Source organism: Pavona decussata, unplaced genomic scaffold (genome assembly GCF_977016875.1).
Source record: "Pavona decussata unplaced genomic scaffold, jaPavDecu1.1 SCAFFOLD_29, whole genome shotgun sequence".
In the NCBI taxonomy this organism is placed as follows: domain Eukaryota; kingdom Metazoa; phylum Cnidaria; class Anthozoa; order Scleractinia; family Agariciidae; genus Pavona; species Pavona decussata.
Window position 1 is genome coordinate 1,906,208 of NW_028145452.1, and position 17,011 is coordinate 1,923,218.

The 17,011-nt window shown below is 38.9% G+C and overlaps 2 protein-coding genes across 2 annotated transcripts; both read right to left on the reverse strand.

Annotated features, from left to right (window-relative positions):
- Positions 1-59: 59 nt before the first annotated feature.
- Positions 60-7,823, reverse strand: LOC146484897 (uncharacterized). The gene is made up of 2 exons (XM_085104183.1): positions 7,380-7,823; positions 60-2,486 (listed from the first exon to the last, which is right to left on the reverse strand). Exons 1-2 carry the CDS (start codon positions 7,659-7,661, stop codon positions 744-746), a joined length of 2,025 nt encoding a protein of 674 aa, XP_084960309.1. The 5' UTR covers positions 7,662-7,823; the 3' UTR covers positions 60-743.
- A 2,522-nt stretch (positions 7,824-10,345) lies between these two features.
- Positions 10,346-16,557, reverse strand: LOC146484898 (octopamine receptor-like). Its single transcript, XM_085104185.1, has 2 exons — positions 15,975-16,557; positions 10,346-12,377 (listed from the first exon to the last, which is right to left on the reverse strand). The coding sequence occupies exons 1-2, from the start codon at positions 16,245-16,247 to the stop codon at positions 11,298-11,300; spliced, it is 1,353 nt and encodes a 450-aa protein (XP_084960311.1). The 5' UTR covers positions 16,248-16,557; the 3' UTR covers positions 10,346-11,297.
- Positions 16,558-17,011: the final 454 nt, after the last annotated feature.

Here is a 17,011-nt window from a genome sequence, read left to right on the forward strand (position 1 = left end):
TTAAAGCACATGTGGGGGGGGGGGGGGGGGGGCGGGGGGAGAAGCTTTTCTTTAAGCGCTCAGTTTTACACTTCATCAGCGATGGCCTATAAACTTTTCTTTACCATTGGCTTATAATTAGCCTTTAAAAACATTCCTAACGAGCGACGATGAAAACCTCGATTAACTTTTAATCGTGGATTAGCGTTAATCGGCTTTCGAACAACCAGTTCTAAGCAGCGTGAAACGCTAACAGCCAGTTATATTGGGGGGGGGGGGGGAGCGTTTTTTTTTTTTTTTTTTTTCGTTTTCTACTTTGTAACGTTAGTTATTTTGGTCACGCCTATTGGCAAGTTGCATTTTGAAACGTTTTTATTTTTGTTACTTTAAGTCTTCTGGCATCTAATTGCATCCCCTCCTGTTTTAAATTGTAACGTCTTTTGCCATGGAGTCAGTTTCTGAAATACCCTGAAGAAGGAAGGCCATGCCTTTCGCAATATTGGAAAAATTTATAAAACAATCTGAATGCAATAGACTGGCCAATCTTGTCCCCAGAGCCTCTGTTGTCCATGTCCAGCGGAACGGGCAACGTTCTTGGTGCTGAAAACTTTCAGATGACCAAAAGAAAAGCGGGCTCTGGGGGATGAGATTGTGGTCTGGCCAGCACTTTACGCATGCGCACAGCCATATCACCAAGGCAAGGCTGTTCATTAGTAGCCATGCATCAATTCAGGTGGAAATCTTTCAGATGATTTATTTTGAAGTTATACTTTTAACTCCTGTCGGCGAGACATTGTTGATCTGTGTCGGAGTAACTCTGATTGTAACGTTCCCGAATGTTTCTTCTTACAACTTTTCAAGTGACTACTAAAAGCTAATCTGATGTGTTTACTTAACAAAGCATACACGATTGGGTTCAATACACACGACAAATACACTAGCCACATGGCCGTGCGGTACAACCACAGTGGGGTCTTAGAGGAGCGTTGACAATTATGCACCATCATGTACGGGCCCCAGGAAAAAAAGAACACTAATACAAGTACGAACCCAATTTTTGCAATCTTGTACTCGCGTGGCAGTGCGTTCACACGTAGTTTTCTTTTAAACTGAGTAATGGCCCGGAGTCGTAAAAGAGGTGAACTTGTTTTGTTTACCGGAGGTAGATGGAGTGACTTGGTGTTTCTCTTCGGCTTTTCTGAAGATTTTTCGAAGCTCAGCGATCGAGATCGAGAACGAAAATTCTTTGGTGGAAGCGGTGAGGGCAATGTCGCGTTTACAACTTGTGTTGGAGTAGGTAACACGATGGGTGGGAGCTGCAGTTGGTTAAGTTGACTTGAATGAGTGTGTTGGGAGTCCTGCGGTATAGGGCTTGAGTTGCTTCCACGCATGCGCTGAAATAAGTCAGTAGAGTGATCGTGCGGTACTGACATAAATCCATTCAGCGAGTATGGTGCAGGTATGGGGTATTCTGGACCATTTATTGGAGAAGATGCTGTTGTTACTGTTAAGCTAATTGAATGAGAGCGTGTTCTTTTAAAGTTCAAATCGTTTGGTGTTTGTGTACCGAAAGGCCGCTGTGCCGGAAGATTCTGCGATTCTGGAAACGAAAGCTCGTTTGGTTCAATTGAGTGCACGTCGCTGTAGCTCAGGCACTTGGCTGTCGATTGTGCATGATCATTCTTGTTACTATGACCACCATCGGGACAAAACATGGCTGACACTGTCCCCGAGACGAGTTCGCTGATAGAAAAACGCAGACTTACTGAACATGATTGCGGCCGCGGCTCCAAGTTTGCTTCGAGGGGTCTTGGGTTTGCTGCCGCTTTCATTTGAAACAAGAATGGCAGAAGATTCTCATCCGGCTTGACGTGATTACACCCCGCAGAATGCGACCTAAACTTGTTATCATGGTGTCTAGTCTCCATAGTCTCGTCGGCTTCAAGATCTCTTAAATCATTCATCGAATTACCCGGTGTATTGTTAGGAGACATTTCATTTTCTGTGATTCTATGACAATTTTGTTTTACGTCGTCTACAGCTGAGATGGAAAGAAACGAGTCACGCGCATGACCTGCTCTTGTGGCCTCAGTCCCTCGGGTACTTTCCCGTAACCCGCTAAGGCCACAAGAAGCAACTCTCAAATGGGACACTCGCTTGGTATGTCGTCGGATTGAATAGAAGATCATACCATAAGTGGACAGAAGTGTTACCAGAGGCACTCCAAACGCAAAGATAGTCATGAATGAGTACAGTCCGCAACTACGGTACCACACTGGAGAGCAGTTGTTTACTCCCAGGTGATATTCATAATCAGTGATTAGAGGCAGACAGGAGAAAGACAGGGAGCCAAGCCACACGAGTACCAGCATGCAAAGCGCCCTCTTTTGTGTTAGAACGTGTTTGTAACGCATCGGTCGAACCACAGCGAAATAACGATCAGCGCTGATACAGCACAAGGTTGAGATGGAGGCGAGACACAACATGGTGCTGGACATGCCGTTTAACTGAAAGAGAGAGAACTAGAAATTAAACACAACAATAATGGAAGCGAAGGTCTCGTTGATAACTAAAGGTAAAATTGCCCACCTTACTAGTGAAGAGATTCGAGTGCTGACATTTCGAGTCAGTTAGTCTTTCTTCAGAGCGAATTTGGAGAGCTAGGGTGATGGGATAACTTATTTTGGGGCCCCTTTCTCGAAAGTCCGGGTAACTTATCAGGCCCGATAAGTGTCTTTAGTGATAAAAGTTTCTTAATAGAAGTCTATTTTTGTTAGCTTTGAATACTAAATTTTAAATCTTATAATTCTATGAAAACATTGGCCAAGTACCATTTCGGTAATCACTAATTAATCAGCGAAAAAAGTATTTTAAAATATACTTATCGGGCCCAGTTATCGGGACTTTTGAGAAACGGACCCCTGGTCTTTATTCCTGTACAAGGCATCAGTATATGAGTGATTTTCTTTCTTCTTCTTCCCATAGATGGAAGGATTGCCGGTCAATCACAAGCTTGCCTAACTATGTTATATGATCGGAGTGGAGAATGCCGGCAGTGTATAGTGAAGAAAATAACACGAAGGCAAAGAAAATTGGTCCAAAATTGGACTGTCACGATTCCAGCTCTTTTAGCCATAACTTATCACATGACCATGAGTTAAGGGTGGGCTGATATTAGCGCCAATTACCAAACAAGCTAAATAGGTGTGCATCGATACATAGACATCCTCTTCCATAGGTACGGGTTTTTTCTTAGTCGTTTTATTCCGGAAACTAAGTTTCAAGTTTATTAAAGTTTATTCAAAAATTAAAAAGTTTAACAAAAAAGAGAGACTGGCCCGCACGTAGCGAGAGCTAATCTAGGCGGGCCAGACTTACAACTGTTTAAGGGTAAAATTAATATTATTACAGTCATTACCGTATGAATCAAAGACAGAACAAATAAAATTTAGGAGGAGGTAGAGAAATCACGAGTAACACAAAAAAAAAGAAAAAAGGGTCGAAAAATTAACGAAAAACAAAAATTAACGAGTTGCACCTAATTGTGGAGACCTATTTCTGTACTATAATAGGCGTTTCAATAGAGTCATTTTCATTTACCAAAATATTGAGGAGAAGCCGGCGAATTTCTCCTTTGAATTCTTTCTTAGGCAACTGAGCCGAATTTGCTTTCCCGAAACTAAATAAGATGTTGAAGAAAATACGACAGAATACTAACTTTTTGATCTCTTGTCATCTTCAAGCAAAAACAAAAATGTCACAAGGAGAAGTAATGAATCACAAGATTTTTTTAACATGATAAAACATGATTTGCAGCTGGAAAATGAAGGTAGCTTAGTAAGTAAGACTATGTTTTATGAGGGTGATATCTGATAGACAAGTATATTTTCAAGTCTGTTTTTTCTTTCTTTCTTTCTGTCTTTTTCCATTGCAAGCCTGCTTTGTGTCTCCCAAAAATTACAAGGGTTTTTAAATTCTGCTTTTAAGATAAATACTGAAAAATTGAATCTTTATAAGGGAACAATGCGCACTTGCTTTTGCTTTGAGATTTAACCGTCCAAAAATATCTCGATATCTGCAAGCGCTCAAGATTGCAAGTTATTTATTTAATCCAAGCGGAAGAGAAAAAATATATTTATAGGGATAAAATGAAACACACGAGTGATAAAAAATGATAACAAAACACGTTTAAACCGTGATCAAATCAAAATAAATCTTTAAAATAGGGATGATTCTGATTGTAGAGAGCTCGTGACATATCACATGCTTGGTGGTGTGCAGGAAATAAGAATCACATTTTTGGACCTTTTTGTGAAAAATTAATCAAATTGTAAAGCGTATCAAAGAACATCTCTTTTCTGAAAAGCAAAGCAATTAAAAGCTCGTGACGTATCCTACGTGTGGTCGTGCGCTTGAATCAGGAATCACGTTTCATGTTAGATTTTGTGATAAGCTAATCTGGTTTAACAGAGTCTGTGAAAAGCAAAATAATTGGAAGTCCATTACATATCACTAGGCAGCTCGTGCGTAGGGATCAGGAATCACGTTTTATGTTAGATTTTGTGATAAGGCGATCTGATTTAAAACAAAGTGAGAAAAATGTATCAGAAAATATCACTTCTCTTAACAGCAATTATGGTTTAATCGCGCTTAACACGTAGTATTTTTTTGTTTGTTTGTTTGTCTGTTTTTTTTTTTCCAAAAAACCCACGAGCCGGATTTGACGTCTGATGATCCCGCGGGAGCAAGTCCCGCGGTGCGTGCCGCTTAACTCTCGTCCGCCGCGCTTGTATGGTGTAAGCAATGAGTCTGCCCGTAGTGAGAAACGAGCTATGCTGTTTGAACTTTCTTTTAATCGAATGGAGTGTCTCCAAAACACCCTGGTTAGACACGGCTTAAAGCACATCCACTATAAACAACGCATTTACACGTTGTTACACGTTTTTTTTTTTTTTTTATTTCAATATCTGCCTGTTTTTGATAAGACACCTCCGCGCATGAGAAGTCACGTGGTGAGGAAAGTAGGTACCCAACACGTGCAGAGACATTCACTGTTTTAAAGTTGAGGGCTACGGACGGTATCTTTTCATTAAATGTGTTATAATTTTAAAGATGAGAACATGCAACATAAAACTTATTTTGTCTCTTTTCAATTTTGTGATGAGTGATGATCTCCGTTTTCTCGTGATTTCCAGACCGGATTCGCCTCTCCAGGAGCCGTGAATAAATTCTTGGTTTAAAGGATCAGATAAAACTTAAAAAACGTGACTCTGGCAACTTATTCATGACCCGCTGTTCGCTTTTATATGCCAACCGGTGATGTGTTAACGAAACACGCGATATTATGAAGTCTAGCTATCGCTCTTAAACAACCATCTTCATCTTAAAACAAGAATATATTTCCTCATGTGTAATAGACCACGAAATATTTCATCCATTAACTACAGTATCAAATAAATCGATTGAAAAACGCCGCTATTGAATAAAATTAAATTTCAACCCTAATCAATGATGCTGCATGTTCAGCCCATCCCTTTGTCCTAGGTTAACGGTTTTGCGTTTTTGAACCGAACGTAAACCGCTGTAGCGGAAGGTCGTTCGCAGGATTTTCTTGTACTATTTTCCGTCTTTTATCTCGATCTATTTCAAAAGTGATCTTGTTCTTCAGATTCGAATTGGAATTTTCGAAGCAAATATTTTAGATAGTTTTCAACATAGTAATATCATATGGCTATTTTAGGAAAAAACGATTCAAAACAAACATAACTTGTCACAGATAACAAACAAAAAGTTCTTTGTATCCTGGGTCGGATTGAAAATATTTTTTTGAATCAAAAATCTTCATATGCACTCAAACAGAATGCTAAATTCAAAATTCAAATTTAACGTCAAAAGCACGGGGAGCGCTTATGCAATCTCCCGAGCCAGAGGCTCATGATAAAGTGCTTGACAATAATCCAGAACGAACTGGAATTTGGAAATGTTGGTTTTTTAGGAGAGGGGAGAACCGGAGTACCCGGAGAAAAACCTCTCGGAGCAAGGACGAGAACCAACAACAAACTCGACCCACATATGATGTCAAGTCCGAGAATCGAACCCGGGCCACATTGGTGGGAGGCGAGTGCTCTCACCACTGCTCCATCTCTGCTCCCCTTGTCTACTTATTTTACCCCCATGCTACTCCATAATGACATTCCTTTTTACTTGGAAAACAAGTAAAGCAGCAGTACCCTACGGTTCATTTTCGGTGTTGTTCGGATCGCCTCAATCGCCTCAGAATTTGCGGGATTCAGTTGTAAAGAATATCTACAGTTTTTCTCGGAAAAATGTCAGCACAAAATTCCATTGCAATGGAAAACTAAATCCTTTCGTTTTCGAAGGGGCGAATACATGTCGATAAAAATAGGAAAAAAGCTCAGCTTGCATTTTCGTAAAACCAACAACAGCTAATAAATTCAGGGAATACAATTCAGTTTACTAAAACTTTCTGCGACTTCAATTTAACAATCCGTATTGGCTTACACAAATATGTCTTTAAAAGGCCTCAAACTGATCTGGGAAAACATGAGAGAGTATTTTCAGTATTTTGTTTAATTATTCTGGTTGGGTGCCCCTGGTTAAGTGCTCGTGTACAAGCTAGGTGTCAGTTATAAACTGAAACATTCAATCAGTTTCAGAGAAAGGTACTTAATTTTATTTGCACGTTCACAGTATTATTTTAAGGTGGGTGAATCATTAAATATTGATGATCAAATTAGTCGGTGTATCTATGTCTAAAGTGTAACGTGTTTTAGCAAGTCTTCTCGATTCTTTGTCTGTATAATTAAATCCTGCTATTTCAGTCAAATTTTCCGTTTTCAGTATGAAATATTGCTGAGTATTTCTTTAAGAAACAATCGAAAAATAATTTCTTTTCATCGATTGGAATCTGCAGTAAGTCGAAAAGGTAAGCAAAAGCCTTACTTTTTACTATGAGATATTTAAAAAATGTTTTGAAGTTCGAGGATCGATCGATATTGAAAAGCCTTTTATTGAAAACACGGCTACGTTTTGTGGCGGAAGTTATTTCGCTAGCCTTGAAATCCCCAAATATGTATGTCGTATATTCGGTGTGAAAAGCTTCAAATGTCAAAGTCCGCAAGAAGGAGAGCTTTACTAACAAAAAAGGGGCATCTTCGTGCCGGGTTTGCATGAAACTACTATTATTCCGCCCGCCACACAAGTGTCGGCCAGGCAACCGAACTGAATGTCTCATTCATGAGCCTATATGCCGGCTATGATTTAAATTCGATATTTTGAAATTTTGCCAATTTGGCAGCTATTTGAGCTCCGCTGGAGAATTCGCATGAGCGGCAGTTACTGTGTCTTAAATAAAATTTCAATGCAAAAATTCAACTCACCTTGCAAAGAACTGGGTGGACATTCCATCCCAAGCTGATAAAGGTAGCTAAGCTTAGTGGCATCACAAATATGGCCATTAATGCGTTGGAAATCACAAGGTTAAGGATAAAAATATTTGTGGTTCTCTTTCTTAAATGTTTGTTCCTGCAAATGACATACACAACAGAGAAGTTCAAGAAGATCGAGGAAGCTATAACGAAGACAAGAAGAACTTCTTGTACAATCAGTAAAGCTGGCGAAGTGACAAGTCCGTCTTCGCTTTTGTGGTCCGTCGTGTTCATAGCTGAAACTGAATCCAATTTCAGGGGAGCCCTGAGCGTGCGAATTTAAATTTTCAAAATCGCAAGTATCAAACGGAATGTTCAGTTTTTAGCAAGATTTCTATGAATATAAAGCGAACTTAAAGGAATCCTTGCCCATTGGGCGCCACCGACAATTTGTATCTTTTCACTGGATAACCGACCGAGACAAGTGTTTTCTTAAATACGCTTTATAGATTGGTCGGCCTGATTAGAATAACGTGCCATTAGCATTAATTTTGCACTCGAAACGTGTTACCGGTTTGCAGGCGATAACCTTGGGCAGTATGAATATTTTATTTTTCAATTAGCCATCGGGTAATTTAGGTTTTCTTTAATCCTTGGCAAGAATAATTGATGTTAGATGACACCCACTCGCAAATCGACGGCCGTGGTGCCGTATTTACTTGAAAATGTTATTTTATTACGTGCTAAACTGATGGATATAACAAAATGTAAACAAAACTAACTTATTTGATCGAGCGATATGACTTAATTATTTTGCTGTTGTTTAAGACCAAGGAAAACGTTTAAAATTGAAATTAAATGTGTGGTTTCACCTGTTTACAATCCTGAACAGAGCAAGTTTGGCAGATACCAGTTTTTGAAATCGATCTGACCCATTCGGAATTATTTGATAGCAATACTGTGGCCTCAAGGTAAAGTCCTCCCTGCTTGACTCAATGAAATAAGAACGTAAGAACGTTGAAGGAATAATTTTATACAAGAAGACAGTAACAAAGGTTTACGTTTGATATTAAAAGAAACAAAACTTTCCTCTGATACAGCAGGGAATATAAGCTCGTATTAATAAAGTTACTTCTCTTTCTTTGTGGTCACGTGAGTAGGATCGAGAGTTATCATCGCTATCGAGTGTCGATGTTTCCAGTCCCAGTATCGATTATGTTATGTATTCGGTATCGAAAGCGACCCACTCGCAGTATGCGGCATTACGACAGGAATTTTGACAACCTCCTATGGACTTGTCAACTCGCATTTTGGTTTTGGTGTAAAGTAACGACGTTTTACTTTTGATATTCAGAAAGGTCAAGTGCAAAATGAAATGTTTGAGTCAACTAAACGTGCGGGACTCATTAGAGATCACTGGGGGCTAGTTTCTAAAGAACCTGTTTTCCTGGTCGGTGGGGGAGTGAAACGAATGTTTGGTTTATCAGTTGAGTTGATAACGAAGTTAATTTGGCCATCGTTAAGATATTCGAATGCTGACGTTTGGATCAAATGGTTTTCGACGTTTTCGTTTTCAGAGCACGTTTTCGGCGATAGCTTCCGGCAGAATTAAGTACATGTCAGTCACGATGTTCCCACCATTTTGTACGTTTTTCGTCTGTCGTTGTTTTCTTTAGCAACAACTTTGAGTGCTTCTGGAAAACGGCGTTCCGTATCGTCTCCATGCACCAGGACATAGCGTGCGCAAAAACTGAGACTCATTTGCTATCACCCCTGCAACGAACGAACTGCGGCAATATGATGGGTTTTGCGAATCGAACAAACACAAATACGTGCGATCTGTTTCACGAGAACTTCCTAGAAATCAATCGATATTGCTTTTTTGCGTCATGGTCTCCATCTAAGCAATCTGATTGGTGGATCGAACGATCATGTTTGTTCTACATTAAAGTGTTCTTAGTGAGAAAAAGAAGACAACACTTTGCTTTGATCTTTTTTTTTTCTTTTAACTAGTGACAGATAAAACAACTGTGACATATACTCACGGAAAGGGGGCGACAGGCACGGTTTGCAACGTCTTACACGATTGGTCGAAAGAACAAAAGAACGAACAACAGAACAATGCTCCCAACCCTAAAAAACAATACAGCTGCAGGTTATCAGGGGCCAGTGAAAAAAAGAGTTCTGAACATGGTGCTATTTGCAGGTCTACCGCACGGAAACCATACCTCCAGGTCAAAAGAAATTCGCACTAAAATCATTTTAATGCGATATTTTTGGCATGTTGATTGTGTTAACCTTTGACAAACTTTCTCTACACGTTCATTTCGTCGGCAAGCTTTTCCTTAACAGATCTGGCACCTCAGCCTGTTGTTGAGCCAGCAAGGAGACTTTTGAACCAAAAGTCTTATAAATTTTGTCGAACAGAGGGGAGATAAACCGACCTTGTAGGATACGAACTTTTACTGAGCCTTTTTACTGAGTGATCTCGCTATGAACATGTGATGGCGAAAATGCGAGCTTAGCTTTGTGAAAAGTTCATGGTTTCAAGATCATTTTTTTACGCAAATAAGCTGAAATTCACTATTAAAAAGGATCACTAAAAGAAGAAGGTGTACAGGAATAATGGAGAAAATAAAATATGACGACAGCAGTTACGGCTTTCAAACAAGTAGATAGTTGTATTCCGCTTTTTTTTTTTTTAATTGTTTGTTTTGTTTCGTTTTTTGTTACATTGAATTTCGAGCACCAAAACTGAATGAATAGGTTTTATTGAAATTGTTACACTTTAAGATTAATCTCACCTTCATTTTAAAAAGTGGGATCTCTTACCATATCACTCCGGGCCCTTTTATTCAGTCGAGGTGTACATTACAGAATTTTTTATTTGCTCATGTTGTTCTCGTACAAAAATTGAAAAAAATTCCTTATAAATTTTTCTTCGTAAAAAGTGTCATATTTCACTTCCGGTTGGGTAGAATACTGCTTAAGACGGGAGACTGGGGATGGTCGGGCCATGATGTCAATACAGGACCTTGATAAGAATTTTTTTCTTTTTTTCGATTTTCATAAGAGAACCACATTAAGTAGAGTTGATCGTGTGCTTGAAAACAATCTGTAGATTTGGATCCCTAAGGATACTTTCAACTGAAAGGCACAATTAATGCTCAAGTTGACATAAAACACTCCTTTCAATCTCGACAACACAAACAAAGTTAATTGAATGAACGTGTTTATTCATTGTTGTTCAGTGGAGTCGCCGGGACCTTCAGTAATGTCAAGTTGAATTTAAATAATTCGAAAGGAGCCTATTGTCCGCCATCATCTATCAGCGAATTCTTGATGATTGAGCTAATCACATTAGCGTATGGAATAATAATAATAATAATAATAATAATAATAATAATAATAATAATAATTTTAATAATAATTTTAATAATAATAATCTTTATTAACATATTCCAAGCTATTTACAAGTTAAAAAGTTCTAATTCAAATAATAATAACAATAATAATAATAATAATAATAATAACAATAATAATAATAATAATAATAATAATAATAATAATAATAATAATAACAATAATAATAATAATAATAACAATAATAATAATAATAATAATGATAATAATAATGATAATAATAACAATAATAACAATAATAATAATAATAATAATAATAATAATAATAAAAATAATAATAATAATAACAATAATAATAATAATAATAATTATAATGATAATAATAATGATAATAATAATAACTATAACAATAACTATTGAAGGTATATATCTTTTCAACGTTGACTCTCAGTTTCATTAAGATGATATTTTCTTGTGTGTTTTTTATATAAGTATAAAAACTGCAAAAAAAAATCTTCTTAGCCTTCAACTGCATTTCAAACGTATTTAATAACATATCTTGTCATGTCATATTGTTTCTGATATTCGGAGATTGGGAAGCTCTCTTTCTTGTCGTCGACATTTGCAGCAAAAAACAAAAATCGTCGAAAACACTTGCTCGAACCTCATCTTAACGCTGGTATTGCCAAAAGCATAAAAAATAGGGTTAAGAACACCATTCATAAAGACAAGCCACATCGAAAAACGAAACACGATTTGCGGCGCTTCAAATCTCGCAGAGCAGATGTGCACGACCACATATGGCAGCCATAGAACGATGAAAATAACCAATAAGATGACGCCTGTCTTGGCCACCTTGTATTCCCTGGTGAGTGCTCGCCGATTCTGACCAGGTAGCTTCCGCGAAAAGTATTTTCTGAACATTTCTCCAACGGTGGCGCATTTAGACCGCCGCTGAATGCTTGAAGAATCACTACAGGTATTTTCAGAAACAAGTTCAGTAGAAATGACACATTTTTCTCCATTTTTCACAAAAGTCGCGCTCGGCTTTCCAGCTGGCTGTCTGGCACAGTTATCAAATGAAGAAAGCTCCATGTTTGCGCTGATTATCGTTTGTGCTTCAAATTGATTTATTTTCTCCACGGAATTTGACAACCTTTCTTTGTGCTCTGGATTCAAGATAACGCTTAAATTTGGATCTGTGTCCTGCCATTGGGTCACCGATACCAACTTGCAAGTGCTTGCTTTCTTTTTGACATCTATTTTCGGTCGCCGCACGCTTGAAACTTTCCGCGAGTGTTTACGAATGACGAAAAATATGCGGATGTAAGTGAACACCATCAAAACCACGGGAATAGCAAATCCTACCACAGCTAAATAGATGTAATAAGAACAATTGTCTGTCCATTTTGGCGAGCAATGAAGTGTCCCCTGTTCATACTCGTACTTTGACCAACCAAATAACGGTAACGAGGCGTACAGCAAGCCTTGGCCCCAGACTACTATCAATGCGAGGCAGGCACGTTTGACTGTGACGATACTTCTGTAGCGCGTGGGCCTGGTGATTGCGATGTAACGATCTATGCTTATGCAGCACAGCGTCATGACGATTGCTACACTTGACATCACGCTGATGAAACCATTTCCCTACAAATAAAGATGGAAATAACAAATTGTTAAAGTTAGTGCGCTAAGGCGCTTCTAGGTTTTTTAAATTTTTAACCGCTACAACCACACTGCATTGCTAGTGCCGTGCTTGAGTTCAGTATGCTGACCACTTCACGTGGGCGCGATGAAAATTTTTATTTTATAAGGATGGCCTAATAAAGTAATTCAGTTTTTTATTTAGGTAACCTAGATTGTTTGTGACTGTCAAGGTGGCTAGAATTACGCTGGATTCTCCAGAAAATCATTGATTACGGACGCAGGTCTCGATTCAAGTCGGTAAATGAATGAATGATCGGTACAGCCCGCGGAATCCGAGCGATCCAACTCCGAATATTGGTGTATCGATCACAAAATTGGAATTAATTTTATGTTACGTGATTAAAATTTGGAAAGAAAAATATATATACACAGGCCGCTGTCAGCGGTTTAACTCTTTAACCCCTAATATCAAATATCAAATTCTCCTGTCTTGTCCCCATAATTTTCTTTTAAAAGTACTGGGGAGAAGTTCTTAAAATATCAAGAAAATGTACCTTGGGTGATCATATCCTTAATTTTCGTGACCTCAGGGGTTGAATAAGTATTTGATATTACAAGGAGATCGCTGTTAGGGCTTAAAGTATCATCGTCGTAATCCGTCCATAAAAGGAAATATTTTTCCTTGAGATTTCTCTCTCTCTCTTGACCCTGGCCAATTTATTTTGACCATTGTATTTTCATACGCCGGACATCAATCTATACTTATTTCAATAAAAAAAGCGCAGCCTTTTTTGTTTAAACAAATGGATAAGGGGGTTGATTTCTAAAAAAAAACACGGCTGTGGCAGTGCGTCGATGGGGAGTGGAAACGAATGTCTGATTGGATGCTGAACAGAATTGACATGTACTTTGGCAAAGAGATTCGAGTGCTGACGATTCGAGCGTTAGCCCTCCGTCAGAGCTTGACAAAGGGCTAACGCCTGAAACGTCAGCTCTCGGATCTCCTCATGGTCGCCAAATTACCTCATTCGCTTTTGTTTAAACAGTTGCATCGAGTATAGGAACCGATTTTTTTTCCTTCTTCTTTTTTTTTTTTTTTTACAAATAATAGCAAACGAATAAAGAGTTTTTAAACAATTGGAACAATTTACGATATTCATTCATAATGTTTAGTGATGTTTTAAAATACTACATCGAGCCCACCCTTGGCCCTTTCAGTTCCGGTTTTTGTTCACCGTTGAGAAATGAACCCTGACCCTTTCGATCGGCGGAGTTCAAAACTAACAAGAAAACCCAACTCATCGCGCAGAATGCCTGGACATCATGAATAATTCATAGCCACTGAAGCGGCAAATTCGAATGCGATCGCGCTTTGAAGAGCTATAAATTAGAGAAGAATGGGCCAAACCTAGGCAACTAGGGTTCACAAAATTCACTTTCCCGAGTCTCAGAAATGACAATCTCAAGGTTCACGCACGGCTTCTTGAAAATCAAGGATTAGTCTACAATTTGCACTAAAAAAGAATGAAATTGAGAAAGTAGAAGTTTTATGTTTTTCCACTTGAATATACAGTAAATTTTGCAAATTTTCGTATAGACAGTCATTTTGGAGAACTGTTTTGGGAAAACTAACATACCTACCAGACTTTCACGCACGGCAAATGGCAGACGAATCTTTCCTTGAAAAGAATCCGTTTTAATTTCGAAAATTGGTCACGAGGAACCTTTATGTTTTTCAGTTTGAAAATTGTTGGTCGTAGTTTTATTTGAAAATGGCGCGTTCAGAGCTGGCGAGCTATTGTTTTCAGCCCAGACATGAATAACAATACATGGCAAATGAAACAATGCCTATTGTTGAAAACCACTCTGCATGAAAAAAATATTCTTAACTACCGCGAATTTTAAAATTGCCATATGCATCAGCTGTTTTACTCACGATCTACGGACAAAACAAAGATGACAGCGTGCGCGACCAATAAATACAATAGTGATCGGGAGCTCTTTTCAGAGCTCTTCGAAAACCCGCTCCGTCCGTTGTTAATTCACATCGTGCCGCCATACGTTAATGTTATAAACTCTGCTTACGATTTTCAACTGAACGGAGAAGGTATATGGAAATCATTGTGGAGGGACGTTTGCGGGAAACCGGCCAATTTGTTCGACCATCCTTTCCTTCGCCTACAAATTAGAGGAATCTGGTTGCGAGCGCGAATGTTCTAGTTAAAGCTTCTCTTTTTTCGCAACAAAGAAAAGGCACGCGCGCGCAAGTTTTTTCGAGCACAAGCTACTCAAGATTCAAGCGCGACAAGTATATTCGCTTTATTTGAAAATCGGCATTTAAGTTTTCGTAGGTTCGAATGCCTGCGAAGGCGCCACATTTGTTGCCGTGGGTTTGGCGGAAGATAAGACTTGCCCTATTCACAATTAGTATAAAGCAGGCCAAACGGTCTTTCAAAAAATTCGATCTGTTATACTATTGAACGTTAATACACTTGCTGCCGGTGCGCACTTATTCAGCCATACTGCAAAGGTGCGATATTAGGAAACAATAGAATGAACAATAGCTCATGTGGCCATTGTCTTTAAGCTCCGACCTGACAAGTTAATGAGCTAAGCGGTATTCCCTGCGGAGCACGGCGCGCGTAGATTTGGACCAATGACAGTCACTCAGTTTACGCTTCACCGCTAATATTACAGATCTATAACTTTTGCCGTGCAGTAAGTAAATGTCCCCAAAACAATAGGCATTCTGCGCGATGAGTTTTATCTCGCATGCCGAGTTCTTGGAATAATTTTAATGACCCCCAATCCTAAAAAAGGAAACAAGTCGAAAACAGTAAGAAAATGCACGGGAGCTAGGAGGGTCACGCTTCGTGCGCTTTAGCACCTCGGGTGTCGCGCGCGTAGAGTTTACTTGCAGGCTTCGCGCGTTCGGTACACGCAGGTACACGGGGGCAGTTTTAAAGCTATAGATTAGTTTGTAGTACTAACACATATGAACTGTGTGATCACTTTGCAATAAACACATTTGTAGATAAGAAAACTGTAAAACTTTAAAAGCGTTGCGCTTAAATCTTAATTCTCGCATCAATGTTGAAAGCGTTTTGAATGGCCGGGCCGTATTACGACATAACCACATTAGTGAGTGTGTCACAGAAATACTAATGATGTTTGTGTTACTTTACAAAAACATGAAACAATAGCAAAATTGCCATGTGCAATAATTCACTTCAGGCTCTGAGGCCGTGGAGTATGAAAGCAAGATCAATCAAAACGGGACGATATGTATAAAAAATAAAATTTCGAGCCAATACACTGTTGGGTTCCCTTCATCGGTTATTTACTGTTAAAGTCAACTCTCGCCTTGCGGACACCTCGCTATTACGGACACCCCCATAATATAGACAGCAGTCAAATCCCCGGCAAAAATAAATTACAGACGTTTGACTGAAATAAATTCCCGCTATTACGGACTCTCGCTATTATGAGCACTAACTCGCGGTCCCGAGGGTGTACGCAATAAAGAGGGTGGGATGTATTGAGTTCCCAAAATTTCATTAAACTTTCAAAAAGATGTTAATTAAATTTGTCAGTTACCTGGCATAGGATTGAGCGCGAGTAAGCTCCGTGCTCGTCGTGAATAATGGTCGCAAGACTGAATGGAATCACACAAGCCGTCAACAGCAGATTGGCAATACATAAGTTCGCCACGAACGTGTTAGTTGGCTTGTTTCGCAGCGGTTTTGTCTTCCAAATGATGCCGCAAACGGAGAGGTTCAACATGAGGGAAACAACAAGAACGAAAGTTAGTCCAAAGCCTTCTAGGAGACGAACTTGCGTTCCAAGACCCGCCGTACTGTTGTTAAGCATGGTTTACTCGGTGAATGTTTTTAACTCGTTTTGTTACGGAGAGCGCAAAGCGTGGTGTTCATGGACGCTGTAGGCTATTGAGCAATATTGTGACGTTTTATCGGGGTGGACATAAAACAGACAGCACCCAACCTGTTGGTAAATAATCCGACTTTTGTCGCAACTTTAAACCTTTCATCTTGTCTTGAATGACTGAAAATGAACGCCTTTTAGAAGTCTTGCCACCGAGCATTGAGCTTTTAAGGAAGTTTGATGAAAAGCTTTTATTCTGTACAATGTTTACTTTAGCCAAGCTACGCTTGTGTTAACAAAACAGTATTGACTTTGTGACATCTGGGAAGGTCAATTTTTACACCATTCAGATTCTTTTGCCTTTGTTTTGAGGTGTCAGAGTATCATATGAGGCTAGTGTCATTCGACTTGGATCAAGAACAACTGCGAAACTAAGAACTTTTGATAAACGTGCTGTGACATAAATTAACGTAATTGTTTTCCTCCGAATCGGTAAACTTTAACCGGAGGCAAAGAAATGAAATAAAAAACAAAATTGTACAATTTCGAAAATCGCAATTTTGACACGTCAAACCGGTAATTCCTAAAATTATAATTTCCGTGCAAGAGCCGTGGACACGTTTGATTGGCTAGAATTTTAGCGGCCTTGTTATGTTGTTTATAGACTGAAAGTGAAAATTAAAGTGAAGTCGGTGGAGAGCTGCACTAACATTGCGCTTAAGTACGGAATATTCGTAAATTTGAATTAAAAC

Bases quoted from the DNA above. Each gene is read 5' to 3' on its own strand.
- LOC146484897 (XM_085104183.1), bottom strand. From the start codon at position 7,661: ATGAACACGACGGACCACAAAAGCGAAGACGGACTTGTCACTTCGCCA. The intron at 2,487-7,379 runs GTGAGTTGAATT...TCTCTCTTTCAG, and splicing joins TCCACCCAGTTCTTTGCAAG to TTAAACGGCATGTCCAGCAC.
- LOC146484898 (XM_085104185.1), bottom strand. From the start codon at position 16,247: ATGCTTAACAACAGTACGGCGGGTCTTGGAACGCAAGTTCGTCTCCTA. The intron at 12,378-15,974 runs GTAACTGACAAA...CTTTATTTGTAG, and splicing joins CGCGCTCAATCCTATGCCAG to GGAAATGGTTTCATCAGCGT.